This window comes from Monopterus albus, unplaced genomic scaffold, assembly GCF_001952655.1.
Source record: "Monopterus albus unplaced genomic scaffold, M_albus_1.0 scaffold14.1, whole genome shotgun sequence".
NCBI classification, from domain to species: domain Eukaryota; kingdom Metazoa; phylum Chordata; class Actinopteri; order Synbranchiformes; family Synbranchidae; genus Monopterus; species Monopterus albus.
The window spans coordinates 489,034-506,089 of record NW_018127894.1 but is presented as its reverse complement, the minus strand read 5'-3'; the positions used below and the strand labels follow the sequence as shown (position 1 = coordinate 506,089).

The window sequence follows — 17,056 nt, the reverse complement described above, 5'->3', positions numbered from 1 at the left end:
CTGGACTGTAATAATGAGGCACAGCGTTGTAACGGGAACCTGTTGCATCTGCTCCTGTATGGTACCGTTCATGCACCATTATTGTGTCATAGGTTCAGGAGGAATCTGTGCTTCAGTGAAGGAACCTTCCTCTGGACAAAACACACAGGCCACCCAACCAGCTACAGCTGCTCCAGGTAGTAGTAAACGTAAACACTTACTGACATGTGTTTTTGGCGGTGGCGTAAAGTTTTTGCAGCTCTGTTTCCAGTCCCCTTTCACATTTTTTTTAACAGTCCTTACATTAATTAGGTTCAACTCCATAACTACTGCCTCACAGGTTAATAACATTAGTCTTGAGACTGACACTGAAAACAAAAACTTACTGAGAAACTTTAAGATTCTGTGAACGTTGTTGTTTTATTCCCTCAGCCCCTGCAGCTCCCAAAGACGTGCTGGAAGCTCTCGAGCAGAGGCGAGCTAAGTATGTAGAGGCGTCCACTCAGGCTAAAGCCAGCGGAGATGAGCGCAAGGCTCGAATGCACGACCGAATTGCCAAGGTACACTGTGAAAAGTCTGTGACCTTTAGAGAGCTTAAATAAAATGTTGCTGTTGGGCTTTCAGGTCTCTCTGTGTTTCTCTCTCAAGCCGAGCAGACACTGCATGGATTTGGCCCGATTTGTCGGGGCTGCGGCTGACAGTTGTTTTCATCATTGAATAATTGTTTATGAAAGTGTAAATACTGTGGAAAAACTGGCATACGTACTAATATTTGACCTCTCCCCTCCTGCAGCAATACCAGAGTGCCATCCGAGCTCACAAAGCAGGAAAAGCAGTCGACTTTGATGAGCTGCCGGTTCCCCCCGGTGAGAATCTTTGGAGTTGATTAGTGTAATTTCCAAGTTGCATTTGGCTCTGTAAAATTGGATTTACATTGTGTTTGCGCTTCTGTCACCCTGAGGAGTTACTTTATTATGATTATTTTCCAGGCTTTCCTCCACTCCCGGGCCAGCAGGCTGCAGGAGCTGAGCAGGGAATTATCGCTGCTCTGGAGGCAGCCAATAAGCTCGCCACTACTGATGCTGCCGACGTACCCGATGAAGAAGATGAGGAGAAAGAAACTGAGGTGGTCTACCAGTATTGTTATATTGTTTTTGTGAGGTTTTAGTGGACAGCTTGTTGATCCGGTTCATGTTCCTGTTGCAGTCCAAGTCTGCTGTTCCAGAAGAGCCAAAGAAGCCAACACTAGTTGTCCACCCCATAGGTCAAGGACGGAAAAGGACTCCTTCAGCCTCACCTGACAGAACAGCCACCAGAGGAGGCCTTTCACCTACAGGTCCGTTAAAAAAAAAAAAAAGAACTGGTTCAATGTTTTCTAGTTCCAACTTCTCAGATGTCAGGGGTTGTTGCTCTTCTTTATCTTTTGTGATGGTAAATTAAAAATCTTCCATCACTAAACACTACAAAGAACACACAACAGTACTAACTGCACCACTGTTTTTCAATCAATCGGTCAATTTGCAGAAAATAAATGAGCAACTATTTTGATAGTTATCTATTTTAGTTTTTTTTCCAAGGAAAAATGCCAAATATTCTCTTGTTCCAGCTTTTTCAGAACTGACCATTTGCTGAATTTTTGTCCTGTCAAATCTTGGACATGAACCTAATGCCACGGCTCAATACTTCATCAAAACCTTTACAACTTTTTTTAAGTTTGTGTTTGTTGTCGTCCTCCAGCGGCCCAGCAGCTGGAGTTCCTGGAGGGTCGGAAGAAGCAGTACATGAAGGCGGCTCTCCAGGCGAAGCAGAAGAACGACATGGAGCAGGCAAAGGTTTTCCTCCGCAGCGCCAAAGGCCTCGACCCCATGATCGAAGCAGCACGCAGCGGAAAACCTGTGGACATCAGCACGGTGAGCAGAGAGTAGATTTGACTGTGCTACTGACAGTTTATAGCCTGGTTGTCAACTGAACCATTATCGTTCATATCTATCAGTGGACACTGGCTTGGATCACAGAGTGTGACTTTCATCGCATGTTGAAAAAGTTTTCAAAAAATGCATCAGAATATATAATTTAATAGCCGTATTGTTAAAAATACAGGGAATTTGACTCCAGAGCAAACGCTGTATCACTTATCTGGGATGCTTTGGTGAGATTAGAACGATAAGAAACCATGGTGGAGCTGAGGGTTTTGGTAGTGCTCCAGTTCTTAAAAATACAAATACATGCAAACATATTCAGCATTTTGTGGGTGATGAGAAATCATGGCCTCCCAGTGTAGCCCGCTCTGTTCCTGCTGTAGGTTCCGTCTCCCCCTGGTGATGAAGACGAGGACTTCATCCTGGTTCATCACAGCGACGTTCAGCTCTCTGAGAAAGCAGAGCAGGTTTACACACAACTGGCCAACATCCTCAAAGAGCAGTATGAGGTAAAACTGCAGGATTACTGCTGAAGGAACTTCAGTATATTAAACTTATCACAGAATCCCAAGGTCCTTGATTTGAGAAATCCATGACATGATTAAACACTTTAAAATGTTGATGACACAGTGGGAAGTATACTACAGCATCTGTTAGGCCCAGCCATCATCAGGATAAAGAAGACTGATGTTTAGCACTTGTATTGGTTGATCCGCTCTACCTCCTGAGACACATTTCTTTTGAAATGTAAATATGTGTGTGTATCCTGCCAGCACCCTGGCAGTTTCCACTACAAGAATTTCTATTTCCCATAAGAAACATTATTCTCTATTTTCAGCTCTGATGTTATTTACAACTTTTTTTTTTTTCCAAAATGAATTCGTAACCCTCCCTCCAGTTCCCCGTCTGGCTGCTGTGCACCGTTTGTGAAGACAAAAGATTTTCCTTGAGATATCTGAGGTTTCTTCTCTCTCCTCTTAGAAATGTATGACTTACTCCAAGCAGTTCACGCACATGGGGAACATCTCTGAAACGACAAAGTAAGATTTTTGCACGACTCTCAGTGGTTTTCATTCACTCAGTTATAACTCAGGGCAGCACCACTCAACTTCCACTTTATTAGTAACCCTGCCGTCTAATGCAGTGCAGCACAAACCATAAGGCTTTTCACACCCAGTAGTTTTGACAGTATAATGCAGCCTAGTACTACCCCACCTTTGACTGACCTCAGTCACAAACCTATACTTTAATTTGAATGTTTTTTACAATGTCACCAGAAATCAAACATTTTCAAAGATATAATTTATGGGGGTGTTGTTATATTGGATTGCAGTTCTTTGTACAGACAATAAAGGTACTTGAGTGCATTTTCAGCTCCAGCACACACAGAGAGAGAGAGAGAGAGAGAGAGAGATTAAATGAATCCTTATTTTGCTTATTAAATGGCTAACCTGAAGTTGCTAGGGTGATGTCTTCACATTATTTATTTTCTGACCATCAGTCAGAAATGCTCAGTTAATCACCATCTGTAGAATGTTTGATTTCACTTTCGTTCTTTATATTGTTTTCCTGAATAATCACATGTAAATCATAAAATTTGCAATGAACATGAACAGACACGGAGTTTCTGGCTCCTCATGTGCAGGTTTGAGAAGATGGCTGAGAGCTGTAAGAAGAGTCTGGAGGTCCTGAAGCTGGCTCAGTCCAGGGGTCTGCCTCCTCCTAAACATCACTTTGAGGAGAGATCGTTTCACACTGTCAGGTGGGCGCAGGTTCTACTCTAAAACATAATGAGATTTATTGCACCATACTGTGTTTTTCCAAACAACTCAACCTTTGTTTCATCAGTCCACAAAACGTCTTACCAGCAGCATTACCAGCAGTGTCAGGCTGCCCTGTGGTAAACGTCAGCAGCTTCTTATTTACAGCACCGACGTTCTGTCATACAGGACTGAGAAGTAACGAAACTCTGAGATTGCTTTGGAACATTTCCACCTTTATGCACATCAACAATTCTGGATCCTTAGTCTTCTGAAATCTCAATAGATGTTTACTATGAACAGGTCATTTTTTGAGTCCGAGTTGCCACAGCCTCCAAACTGGTTTCACTGACTGGACTCCACACCTCCATACTGGTTTCACTGACTGGACTCCACACCTCCATACTGGTTTCACTGACTGGACGCCACAGCTTCCAAACTGGTTTCACTGACTGGACTCCACACCTCCATACTGGTTTCACTGACTGGTCTCTGTTGGTGTCCTTCGCCTCAGGGTTCACATACTGTTTGGACAAGAACAACACTGATTTGTGTCGTTAGTTAAAAGCGTTGTTATTTGTTTATCATAGCAACTTAAATGAAGATCTGACCATATTTAAAAACAAATTTATTCATAAAAGCATGTGACAGGCTCACCGTCTTTTTCTTGCCACTGGGTATTAACTTAAAATCTTGTTTGTTGCACAAACAAGATTTTACTCAGATATAAAGTAAATGTAAAACATCATCATATTATAATTTGTATGTGTAAATGGTCATTCTGCTCCAGAGAGGATTTCTATTTTCTTTGCTGATGGATTTTTAATTAATTTACTTTTGGCTTACTGTTTATACTCTGAATAGATCCCAAGGCATAGAAATAAATCACCTGTGTTTTCGCCCCTCACTCTTTTACTTTGTTTTCCCCTCAGGATATTTCCAGAGCTAAGCAGTACTGACATGGTGGTTGTCATCGTCAAAGGGATGAATCTCCCTGCACCAAGTGGTAAAAAGACCAGTCTATACATATTAGTCTGCAAGTCCTCTGTTACCATGACCGTTCTGTTTTATGCCTGAAATTCAGTTTTGAAGGCTTAAAATTAGATCTTTACAGCTAAACCTGGAACCTGTATTAAAATCTTCTGGCAGGTCTTTAGTGACTTTCATCATGCAATGTTTTTACTGTTTGAATTGGTCTGGTTGTCAGTTTCAGTACCAATAAAATATTAGTTGCTGCAACCTTTAGCTTTGTTATTATGGCCTTATTGACTATTAACAGTTTATTCACATTAAACTTTGGTTAAAAGCAGAAATTATGTAAATACTGTTTGAGGTTTGGTTGCCTTTTTTCTTCTTCTTCTTTCCTCAGGAATTCAAACGAACGACCTGGATGCCTTTGTCAAGTTTGACTTCCCTTACCCCAGCGCGGTAGGACAGTTCAAACTGCAGTGTGTTCGTTCTTCACGTCTGCCGCTGACTGTGAGAGAATTTATACTAATTACATGTGTTTTGTCACCACAGGAGCAGCCTCAGAGACACAAAACAGCTGTCATCAAGAACACTAACTCCCCAGGTGAGACTTAAAGGTCACTGTAAGACTGAATGTAGCTTTTACCAGGTGGACTAAGCTTTTTCTCTCCAGGCCAGTTTGCTGAATAAATATTTGCTGCATCTCTTCATCTGTGATTTCTTTGAACCAGAATACAACCAGAGCTTCACGTTGTCAATCAACCGTAACCACCGCGGCTTCAGGAGGGTGGTGGCCTCCAAAGGCCTCAAACTGGAGCTGCTGCACAAAGGGTGAGACGCACACACATGTGCTCGCACTCGCACTGCAGTGCACCATCCTCACAAAGGTTCAGACAAACAGCATAAACATGAGTTTGAGTTCTGTGGATAAAATCTCAAATTTGCATCAGTGTCAGATGTGTCGAACAAACAAAACCTTTCAGAACAGTTGCTGCCCTGCACATCATCATCATCATTAGTAACGTTGGCAAAATAAGCAATTTTTCTACAATTGTACACAAAAAAAGATACTGGAAACATCACATCACCAAAGTAAAAAGTAATTTTTGTGTTTTTGAGACAGTAAAAGTGTGATTATGTAGTGACATGTTGGTACAGTTCCAGTCCATTAATGTTAATTCAGACATGAGAATTGTGCCACTAAAACATGACAAAGCCTCATTTCATTGTTTCACCAATGCCGTCATGTCGTCTCACAGCGGTTTCCTGCGGAGCGACAAGCCGATCGGGACAGCCCTTGTGAAGCTGGACAAACTGGAGTCTCAGAGTGAAATCAGGGAAATCGTAGAGGTGAGCGGCGTTTAGTTAGAGAAAGACGAGGACAGACGAAGAATAAGACATCAGGAAACAAAACTGGAACTGGAAACGATTTTAGTCTGTTAATCACAAAGACAGTTTTTCTGAGCGTTGTTGCTGTGGGTCTTATCCAATATTCTTGTTGTGTCTCCTGTCAGGTAATGGACGGTCGTAAGCCCACGGGAGGTCGTGTGGAGGTGAAGGTCCGACTGCGGGAGCCTCTGAGCGGACAGGACATGCAGACAAGCAAAGAGCACTGGCTGGTGATCGACCAGTCACAGGTAGTACTAAATATTATGTGGCTGCTTTTAGCATCACCTCAAAAGATAAAGCTGATGGGGTTTTTTTTTTCTTTGCCTCTAAGGTTCTAGTTTAGACATTCCTGCAAGACTAAAGACAAGTCACAGGACACAGGTAATGGAATGAAAACTAAGTTACACGTTTGTCATGTTGATTTAATAATATGTTAAACTATGTTAAAGGAATAGTTTGACACTTTTGGAAATACATTTGCTTTCTTAGCGACAGCTGGATGAGAGGATGATACCACTCTGCCTGTACAGTAAATACAGCTGGTGACAGATGCCAGTTGCTTAGCAGAAAGTCTAATCTGCACAAAAACGCAAGGGTAGAAATGACATTTTGTGATTTATTTTTTTAATGAGAGGATTTGAATACCTCCCTACAGAACCAGGCAAGCAGTTCATCTTTTCCAAGTGACTGCTAGTGACAGCCTACATCCATGAGAGTGGTATTGGACTTCTCATCTAAGCAAGAAAACAAATAATTGTCCAAAAATGTCAGTGTTGCTTTAAATTTAAGTGTTTAAGGATATGTTCTGGGTCTATTTGACGAGTTTATCTTTTTTTATCTCCTGACTGATCATTTCTCTGTCTTCAAGGTTAAAGATCAAGCACTCAGGGGAGGGTGCAGTGGAGAGTGTGGGCCCTGACGTAGACCGTCTGTTGTTCAGATTGGACTCAGCTGCGTGGGTCTGTGGCTTGTTAAAACTTTTGCACATTTGGAAGACACAAGCTCCCTTTCACCCAGCAGTCCACCAGGAGGAGCCGGGTTACGGTAGGTCAGTTGTGGGCTTGTGATGCTTCAGGCCAGCTAGAAGGCAGCAAGGCGAATAAACACTCAACGAGCACAGCTGCCCAAAAGTCTCCTCTTGCATCACTCGGGCTCGTGGGGGAAGGCGGCCTGTCCTCTGCTGATGTTAACGGGGCTCGGTGTTGAGCCACCTTACATGACTTTAGGTAATATATCAAAGAATGTATGTATTCCTTATATAATACATCTCTGGTATCTAGAACTGCACCTATGCACTAATGCCAAATTTATCACTGTTGCTGTAAAGTCCTGCGTATTTCAAATTGCCTTTAGCTGTCAAGCTTGTTACAATAACATACTGTATGTGACAGGACATGTCAGTTTCCATTGTTTTGTTTCCCCCCACCCCCCCACACATCGGGTTTTTTGTGTGACAATATCAGGCAGATGCAGCAACCTCATAGATGTTTTACAGGAGCAAGACAAGAAATGATGAGACTGTACCAGGTACAATCACATAATTATGTTAATGACCACACTTCCTTTTTTGCACCTTTCACTTTGATTAATAAGTGCTTTAACTGTGGCTACTAAACTGCACACGTACTTAGCTGTGGTAGTAGGTGTATTGGGCTTTGGTCTTGTTTACACTGAATAGCACAAATCTGAGCAGGGTGTGTGGGAAACAGGAGTTTAAAAAGCTAATTATTTAGATATTTATGTTGAAGTATTTTGTAAGTAAATATCATTGGCTGATACTTTGGTAGTATCCAGTGCTTATTTTAGCTAAAGGAAATGTTTAATGCATTCTTGCTGAGAGTTGGACGTGAAGATCGACACCACTCTGATGCCTGTTAAATAAGAAGCTCAAGTCAGAACTGTCTTCACTAAAACAGATACGTGGACACCCCGCCGAGACCTGAGACAGACGCTGGCAGCAGTATGATCAGATTGAATCTGTTAACAAGCAGCAATATAATAATGCTGTCCTAAAAACTAATGGCAAGTTATAGAAACCAAAATAATTAAATGCAAATTTAATAGCAAAAATGTTGATTTTCTTAAATTAAGTTCAGCTTCAGTTCCCTCATCAGAACAAATGTCTGGTGGAGCTTTGTCTTATTTAGTTTGAGAAAAATCTGAACCAACTCCTGAATACGTTAGTGTTTTACGACGAGAAGCACAGATTTTCTATGCTAAACCAGCTCCGTGCAGACATGAGTGGTGTCGATCTCACCTTACTCTCAACAAGAAATCAAAAAGTGACTCAACTGAAATGTCACAGCTTATTTAAATGCAACGGTTTTAAAACTATGCATCAGTTCTGTCATGTGGTGGATGCTGCAGTCTGAGCGTTCTAAAGGGCCAGTTCACACAAACAAGTTCTTAGTTTTGAGATAAATGAGATTTTTGCTGCCACCTCGGTATAAAACTGAACAGTTTTGCTAGGTGGGCAGAACCATGCCTCCAACTACAAGAAACAAATCAGTTAATCAGCTTTAAGTGAGAACATCCAAGTTGTTTTTTTTTATGTGGTTGAACTTCCCCTTAAAATTTCAACTGCAGCATTTTAACACATGTTGACAAAAGAAGCCATAACAAACACTGCATGTTCAACAGATTTACCTCAGCACTGTGGTCGCAACACTTAGTTTCACTTCTGGTCACTTGCTTCATCCATGGAGCACTAAGGAAAATTTTTTAAAAATCCTGAATTAGCGAATCTGATGTCAAGTTTACAGACCTGCTTGTTTGGATCGCCGACACGTTTATAAAGATCGGTGATGCTACAACCGAATCTCTCAAAACAGAATCAATATACTTGCTTCTAATTGTGGAGTTTCCTGCTAAAAATGTACCATTAAAAATACCTTGTTTTAACTGGTTGGTTTCTTGGAGTAAAACTTGCATCCGATTTGTGAGGGAACATGATGTTGACCCTGAAGAGCAGGCAAAGAAACAGAGCGCTTGTTACAGTTTTCTAGAAGTTTTTATTTTACATATGCTACAATGTTGAACGGTTAAAATGCATTAATGAATGCTTGTTTTCATGTAGTGCTGTAGTTTGGGATGTAATGTCTTGCAACTGAATATATATATATAAAAAAAAAAAATGCTACTTTCCTTTAACAAATTGCACCTTTTTGGATGTAGGACATATTGCACACATCAGGTACTGCCAAAACTCTAAATGAACAGAAAACGGTCAGAAAAATAAATTCTCATGTCGTCTCTTTGTTAATACTAATGTGTGAAAACAAACGTCACATGGTGAAATCACAGTCAATTCAACAGGTGACCTTTGATTGTTCATTTTAAATCAGCATTACTTTGTGCCTATTATACGTCAAATTGAGTAATAAACTAATTACAGATTCGCTACAGGTCTGATTTTCACGTGATTGTCTGATTCTCACTTGTGGTGACGAGATTGTTTTTCCCTCCATTAAAATGCTTCTCATACTGACGACAGCACCTTTTGTGTAGGCTTTTCTGATTTTATATTGGCATGATTAAAGATGGAGAAACTGCCGTGATGCAGACAGATTACTATACAGAGAGTCTTGACATGACAGGGTCGTTTTTGGTGCTTATTCAGAAACAGGAGGAATACGTTCCTAAATGTTTTCCAGGTTCATGTTGCTGAAGTAGAGCACAGTCAGAACAGAGCAGAACAGTGGGCTGCAGGTCCAGAAGACCTTAACAACCACATCGGTTAATGGATAAACAGTCCAGGCCTCAGAAGATGACATACAGTATCGGTGACCTAAGTGGGTCTGCAAAGTTCCACAAAGTCTGCAGCAGGATGTTGATGCTTTGGAAGGATAAGAGATGAAATACATTCAGCTTCAAGTCGATGAAACTCTTTCTGCAGGAACCCTGGATCTTTAAAACTCAACCTGTCTTTTCTGCATTTGTCACAGTGGCAACCCTGACACTTGCTTCAACTCTCTGGTGAATGGCTTAGAATCCAGTGCACTGCTTCTGCAATTTAATACAGTTCTCTACATTTATTTATTTACACACACATCATATACACACACACACACACACACACACACACCTTCAGCAGTTATTCTCTTTGCATCATTAAAATAACTAGGGTTTTCCAAAAACTGATTTTGAATCGGATTGATGAAATTAAAGTTTCCCCCTTCTCCTCTTTCAGCTTTATGTACAAATGGTTTGAGACATTCAGTAAAGCACTGGAACCTTTTGATCAGCCGTCTACTGCAGGACAAAAGGGCTTCAGGATAGCAGAGCAGGACTAGTAACACTGCTAGTTATAATGGAGGCAACATCGCTCGGTCCACAAAATATGTACAAGGCGCTGCATTTGTCTGTGAAGTAAAGCATCTGGTGACTGATGAGTAAAGCTTAATAGCTGAAGCTGAGATCTAACACCCACCATGATCATGCAGAGGCACCTTCTCCCTCCTCACTTGATCATTTGTGGCTTTCCTTTTTAAAGTAACTTCAGAGGAACCTTCCAGTTTTCAGCGACTGACACGAGTCTCCCTCGTAAGAATGTCCGTGCTACACAGAGGCCTTTGAGTTCCTCTGGCTGCCACAGTGACATTGGACTAACTGGCGATGAGGATGCCGTGGAGCTACATTACACCACGCTGGAGTCTGAGAGCGGGTCCATCCAAATACTCACACTTGCACTCTTAAAGTTAAATTTCTTGCGGCACCAGGGAGCAAACGTATATTTCACATGTGGAAAATGGCAACACACAACACTAAATCTTTACTTGGTCCTAACTGCCCAAAAATGACCCCGCTCATCACTTTTGGAACTAGAAGTGTTTGAACTTTCTGACTTTGGAAATCGCTCCTATCTTGGATAAAATTCATGAGATGTGTCCTAACCTGTTAAAGGTTCAGGCAGAGATACAGTACTGTGTAAAAGTGTGGAGCACTGTAGATGTTTAGATCACACAGTACCAACAGGAAGTTTGTGTGATTGGTCCCCAATTTGTTCTGCACCATGACAATGAGCTTGAGCTTACAGCCAGACTCAAAGACCTATGTTCAGAGATGAGAAGAACAAAGACTCCTACAGCATGTACTGTGGCCCCACAGAGCCCTGGTGTGAGCATCATGGAGTCGGTCTGGGGTCACATGAAGAGACAGAAGACACTCAGACAGCCTGAATCCAGAGAACAACCGTAGTAGGTTCTCAAACATGCTGGAACAATCCACCTGCCAACTACCTTAAACTGCGCCAGTGCAGTGAGGAGAACTGGTGCTCTTTAAAGGCAAAGGGTGCTCACACCAAACATTGGTTTGACTGAGGTTTGTTCAGTCAACTCCACTTTCTCACACACACACACACACTGTACTTGTAGTGCACGAGTTTCACCATTTTCTTTTTTTTTTTTTTGATTAACAGTTAAATTACTCAACAGATTAGCCAAAATTGAAAACTCAGTTGCAACCGTAGCTTTATTTGTGTAATAATTCATATGTTTAAAATGACAGCAGGGCTATATTTGGGAGAGGTGGTTGATTAGTACGGCCCAAGGCTTAGTGTATCCCAGAGTTCATAATGGTCTGCTACGCAACGCTAGTTCAGCTAATGGTGGTACTGTCGATTTAACAACAGAGATGAAGACATTTAAGTTTGTGACGTTAGCTGTGCAAGTGTGGTTATCAGGATGGACCCGGTTATCAGACTGGAGCTCACCAGAGATTGGAGCAACTGACAGGTCTGGTGAAAGATGATCCTTAGTCCACCGGTGACTACTGGAGCAGAACAGATTTTGGCTGGATGCATAGGTTGATTTGAGGAATGCTACCCCTGCCAGGCACAGCACAGTTTTAGGGTTCTTGTGAAGTACAGACGCTTGAAGAGAGATTATGGAGGGATGGGAGGACGCTCCAGGTTGGTGTCCGGATCCTAGGAGATGATCTCCAGGATGTAGAAGATCAGCTCCATGACCACGGGACCCTCGCTCAGCTGGCACGCCCCGCCGTGGATGACTGGGATCAGAGCACTGTCCAGGTCGCTTAGGTACTGAGGCAGGAGAGGCTGGCCGTTACTTCCTGCCAGGTAACCCACCTGCGACAGTGAAGACAGATGTTAGGATCTCAACCACATTTAGAAAACAAATTTTTTAAAAAAATTTCCATCATAATAAATCGTCAGTTTATTGTACTCGGGTCTAAGAGATGGAAATCACCAAAAACAACAGGATTTGTCTGATTTAAACAGTTGACTGTGGAAATGATGCTTCACTGAATGCAGCAGGGGAGAAAAAGTCATGAAGCATAAAAATAGATAAGTGAGGGTTCTACAGGAGAAGCATGTCTCAGATTCAGTGTGGATCGACTGATATAACAAAATTCTACCTGCAGCATGAGACGTGTATAATGAACGCTTTCAAAAACACTTCCAGTGCATCTTACCAGTTAGTGTACAGTCCTACTGTGTGTTCCGGAGTTTCATGCAAAAGCCACCCAACCACTATGTGCCACTATTCTGTCTGCCCACTGTACCTGGTCAGAATCCAGTGTGACCCTCAGGCCCAGTTTGGCCATGCCATCCTCCTTCAGCAGTTTGAGATGTGGACACAGCGCCATGCAGAAAGCTCTTGCTATGTTCTCCGTCAGCCGGCTGTGGTCAGCTGGGTCGCTCAGACCGTTGGCTTGGTCTTCACTCTGGAGGAAGAACACCTGAGGAAATCACAGAAACACTGCCATGAATACAACCTCTGCAGAGTCTCAAATATCTGAAGAAGATGAGGCAGCAGAGTAAAGAAGAAAAAACGTGTCCTTAAGAAGGGACGTGAAATGGGGCCGAGTAAAAATCTTGTACTTTTGGATAAAATAACCTTAAGTTAAAATAATACCAGTTAAAGAGCTGTGACCAACTATAAAGCTGCACAGTAGATAGGTTTGAACAAAATCAGGTCATTTGTTGACTAAAAAATTCCTCAAATTTATTTACTGGATATTTTTAAGATCATTTTGTACCAGCTGCTTCAGGGACCGCACAGCAAGATCTCGCCTGTGGCTTGACTTATTACCAAAAAAAACAATGTTGCTCAAATCTGGGGAGTTTTAAACCAAAGTCCACATTTGAAGCACAAAAAGGTAGCAGGTCAGCTCACCCACATCTTCAAAGGTTTCTTTATGTAATGTTATTTCCTGCACACGTCACAGCACAAGGGAAACAAAAGGCACAGGCACCTGCTGCTGTTTTTTTATGTAGAAGGAGCAGTCAGCTGCCAGATGTACTGTACCTCTGTCCAGCGGATGACTTTGCCATTGGCTTTGAACTCGGAGCCGTGGAAGATCTTAACACTGGTGATGGACTCCATAGACTTCCCATCGATTGGACTGATCACACTGGATTAGCAAACACAGCGTAAACTAAAGGTGCAGAGTATTTACAAATAGAGCATAAAAGTGCATGTAGGACAGAAGAAGGTGTGGAGGCCCTGTCGGTGTGCCCTTGAGCAAGGCCCTGAGTTGCCAGCTGCTCAGTGGCCAACATTAAAGCTTCTGGTTGAGGTTGTTTTAAAGTGAGAGCACAAGCCGATCAACATCACTGTAAATGTGCAGGGGTAATCAAAAAAACTTTTTAACTAGCGTCCCTGGACCAAACACAGGTTTCATTCTGAGTGAAATCAGCAAAAAAAAGTATTTTATTTGAACATTTCACACCTCGGTGGTGTTTTCTTACTGTATTTGCTCTATATGCTCTTGTGCAGCTGTTTATGCTTTGGTCCTCTTCTATTAGGAGCAGAAATAAGGTTCAAGACGAGAAGCATGAAAGCCAAGTGAGCACAGGACAGACTATGTATAATGTAGAGATGACTAATGCAGGCAGTGAATCCATATCACCATCCATATCACTCTGATGGTGGCATGACAGCAGACCACGTCAATGTATCTGGTGAAACAAGGGTTCAGACAGCTACGGTTCTAATGGAGTCACACAGTATCTGCTGAAAGGCCACACTGAAATTTGCAGATTTGATCCGACTGCTGTAAAATTGATTGTGTCAGTCTGTATCTCAGAGCAACATCAAACCACATCATCCCACCCTGCTGCAGAGATGTTCCTCCTAAGGACTTCCCTGAGTGAGCATAATGAGTTTTTCTAGCACAGTAGAAATTGTTGTGGCTGGGAAGCCATCAGCTCAATTATCCATGACACAAATGCATCTCTTCCAGCTCCCTCCCCTCCTTTGTTCTTGAGCTATTTTCTCTTCCTGTCTCACCCTTTGTTGAAGTTGTGGTCGTCCTCCATCCACTGGATGTGGACGAGCTCCTGATTCTCCTCCTGGTCGGCTTTACCGCACGTGATGGTGAAGTCCTTCATGTCCCTCAGGGCTTGCCGTAGAGAGTCCATGGTCTCAGCTGTGATCTGGATCATTACACCGTCTAAAGACACAAAAGGAGCGGTAGTTCAGTGACAGATTTAAAACTATACATTATATATATATAAAAACATTTTTTTAAATTCTGATTGATGGGCAAAACATCCATTTTAACCATTTCAAATTAAATCCACAACACAAAGTGTGTATAGGTTTCTAGAAAAGGGTTTATAGATCAAATAAGTGATGTCTGTTGTTGTGTTGCAATGTATTAAACACTTGGCAAATCACAAAAATTTTGATAGAAAATTCTCTCAAGAATGAAATATTGCCCTCAAGCTAAATTTTATTGCTCTGTAGCTTTGCCCACAACAAACTAATACACCCAGAGGTGTTAAAGAAACACCTGCCATGCTACAGACATTATAGCAAAGTCCTTGAAACCTTTGTGAGCCAGCGTCATACAAATATACTTGACTAACACTGCAGCATTTTTACAGCCAACATGTAGTGTGTTGTCACTGTTCTCACCTTCCACAATGCTGGTCTTGGCTAAGAAGCCCGATGAGGCTTTCAAAGCACCGCTGAACACAAAGAAGCAGGCGCCAGTGACTGTAGGGGGGGATAAGAATCAGGAGGATGATCAAATGATCAACAAACTGGTCATAAAAAGCGGACACAGTGGGTGATAAAGGAAGTCTTATATGTGATGGGTGTGTTCGTGTGCTGGCACCTTTGCGCGGCTGGTGATGGATGCTGATAGCCTGCGTCTGGTAGTTCCCATCATCGTTTTGGACACACACCAGGTGGGAGTCAGCCTGGTCGTTGAAGCATGCCCCCATGGCCAGCACGTGTTCATTGGACTTGTTCATGGCCTTCATCAGCTACAAGGACAAGTGATACCCATGTCTAATTAAGCTGCCCTCTGGGTGTGTGCTAAAGAAAACAGGCTTAGGAGAGCCTGCCTGGTTAAGCCTAATTGCAGTGGGCTTGTGGGAAAGTTAAACGGGATGGTACTCAGATGACAGATTGTGGGGAAAGACACTGACACAGCTGTACATCAACAGTTGAAAGATCCCACATATTAATTCTACTAAATCCTCTGCTCTCTTTGAAGTCATCCTTTTGCAAATCAGAAATAAAACTGAAAATCTGGAGGGCTTTAACCACTCGCTGCGCTGAAGGCTCGTCTGCAAGCTGTCGAGAAACGGTCCCCACTTAGTTTTACTGGTTTCCCATCTGTTACTGCAACAGTAGCCAAATGCTACAACCGGCACGGCTCACTTTCTCAGCTAAATGCCGCCTTGTGTGTATCACTTCTTCTGGTCGGACATTCATTCACACCCTCGAAGCAGCAGCGTTAAAACAAGTTGACAGCCTACGCCTCATGTTCAGCTGCAGGGACCCGGGAGACTTTGTCACATATCACGTACAGTGACTGAACATGTGCGGTGGTGTTCAGGGAGCCGCCACCAGTGACGTCACTGGTCTGGTGGAGGGTTTATTGTGTTAATGCCTCGAAAAACAACAAAAATGCTGCAGTAATTCTGTGGGTGCATGTAGCACTCAAGATACAAGATGGCCATCACCACAACTGTCCACTGACTCAGTTACATGTCAGTCTGTGATTCTGAATACCTGTGGCTTTTGGTTTATTTCATAAATAACGGCTAATCCAGAACCAGACCAGAAATAAAAGGCAACGATCTACAATTTTTCTTGAACCAAACAAAATGAACAAAACTACAGGTGTGAGAACAGCCTTACTTTGAACTGTGATGTCGCTAATGGAGACGCCAGATGCAGGGCACTCACCTCATTGTAACGGTTACTGGGGATCTTGATGCTCGTCTTCCTCACCTCCATGTCCACAACCAGACCCTTCACCACTGGCAGTGTGTACTGGTAGTTTCGGAAGTCCTACGACAGGGATGAAAAAAAGAACTTTTTAATTCTGCAATTTAGGAAAAACTCATTCATACAAAAACACAAAAGGAAAGCAAAAATCAAGGCCCTTGGAAATTTAAGTGACACAATCATCTTACTACAGACACGCTACGTGTTGTCAGACATAAAGGCCTGGATGACCTGCAACTTCTTACTTCTAAACTCTGACAAAACTGAAGTTATTGTGCTTGGGCCTGAAAACCTTAGAAATCTGCTGTCTAATCATATAGTTACTTTAGATGACATAGCTCTTGCCTCCAGTACTACTGTGAGGAACCTTGGAGTCATCTTTGATCAGAATATGTCCTTTAAATCACACATAAACCAAGTCTCTAGAACTGCCTTCTTTCACCTACGCAATATTGCGAAAATCAGGAGCATCCTGTCTCAAAGTGATGCTGAAAAACTGGTCCATGCATTTGTTACCTCCAGGCTGGACTACTGTAACTCTTTACTATCAGGATGTCCCAATAATTCCCTAAAAAGCCTCCAGTTAATCCAAAATGCTGCAGCCAGAGTACTGACAGCAACTAGCAAGAGAGGTCATATCTCTCCCATATTAGCTTCTCTCCACTGGCTCCCTGTAAAATTCAGAATAGAATTTAAAATCCTTCTCAACATACAAAGCCCATAATGACAAGGCTCCATTGTATCTTAAAGACCTCATAGAGCCTTATCATCCTAACAGAGCACTTCGCTCTCAGAGTGCAGGTTTACTTGTGGTTCCTAGAGTCCACAGAAG

General features: G+C 42.4%; 2 protein-coding genes across 8 annotated transcripts in view; one reads left to right on the top strand and one right to left on the bottom strand.

Moving 5' to 3' along the window:
- cc2d1b (coiled-coil and C2 domain containing 1B) overlaps positions 1–7,794 on the top strand; it is a 15,557-nt gene extending 7,763 nt beyond the window's left edge. For 3 of the 4 annotated variants that reach the window (XM_020591284.1, XM_020591282.1, XM_020591280.1), the window contains exons 10-26: positions 93–179; positions 412–539; positions 773–845; positions 969–1,105; positions 1,186–1,315; positions 1,717–1,889; positions 2,282–2,407; positions 2,880–2,938; positions 3,544–3,660; positions 4,591–4,664; positions 5,028–5,086; positions 5,180–5,231; positions 5,359–5,458; positions 5,887–5,977; positions 6,142–6,264; positions 6,348–6,397; positions 6,885–7,794. In XM_020591284.1, coding sequence (XP_020446940.1) covers positions 93–179; positions 412–539; positions 773–845; positions 969–1,105; positions 1,186–1,315; positions 1,717–1,889; positions 2,282–2,407; positions 2,880–2,938; positions 3,544–3,660; positions 4,591–4,664; positions 5,028–5,086; positions 5,180–5,231; positions 5,359–5,458; positions 5,887–5,977; positions 6,142–6,264; positions 6,348–6,359 — 1,541 coding nt within the window. In that variant the 3' untranslated portion in view covers positions 6,360–6,397; positions 6,885–7,794. The remainder of the gene's footprint in view (positions 1–92; positions 180–411; positions 540–772; positions 846–968; positions 1,106–1,185; positions 1,316–1,716; positions 1,890–2,281; positions 2,408–2,879; positions 2,939–3,543; positions 3,661–4,590; positions 4,665–5,027; positions 5,087–5,179; positions 5,232–5,358; positions 5,459–5,886; positions 5,978–6,141; positions 6,265–6,347; positions 6,398–6,884) is intronic. The other variant, XM_020591283.1, reaches the window with a different exon arrangement.
- A 1,264-nt stretch (positions 7,795–9,058) lies between these two features.
- zfyve9a (zinc finger, FYVE domain containing 9a) overlaps positions 9,059–17,056 on the bottom strand; it is a 33,506-nt gene continuing 25,508 nt past the window's right edge. For all 4 annotated transcript variants that reach the window (XM_020591276.1, XM_020591275.1, XM_020591278.1 and 1 more), the window contains 7 exons: positions 16,183–16,287; positions 15,101–15,251; positions 14,899–14,979; positions 14,269–14,431; positions 13,285–13,390; positions 12,539–12,715; positions 9,059–12,101 (listed from right to left, as the gene is read on the bottom strand). In XM_020591276.1, the coding sequence (XP_020446932.1) occupies positions 11,940–12,101; positions 12,539–12,715; positions 13,285–13,390; positions 14,269–14,431; positions 14,899–14,979; positions 15,101–15,251; positions 16,183–16,287 (945 nt within the window). In that variant the 3' untranslated portion in view covers positions 9,059–11,939. The remainder of the gene's footprint in view (positions 12,102–12,538; positions 12,716–13,284; positions 13,391–14,268; positions 14,432–14,898; positions 14,980–15,100; positions 15,252–16,182; positions 16,288–17,056) is intronic.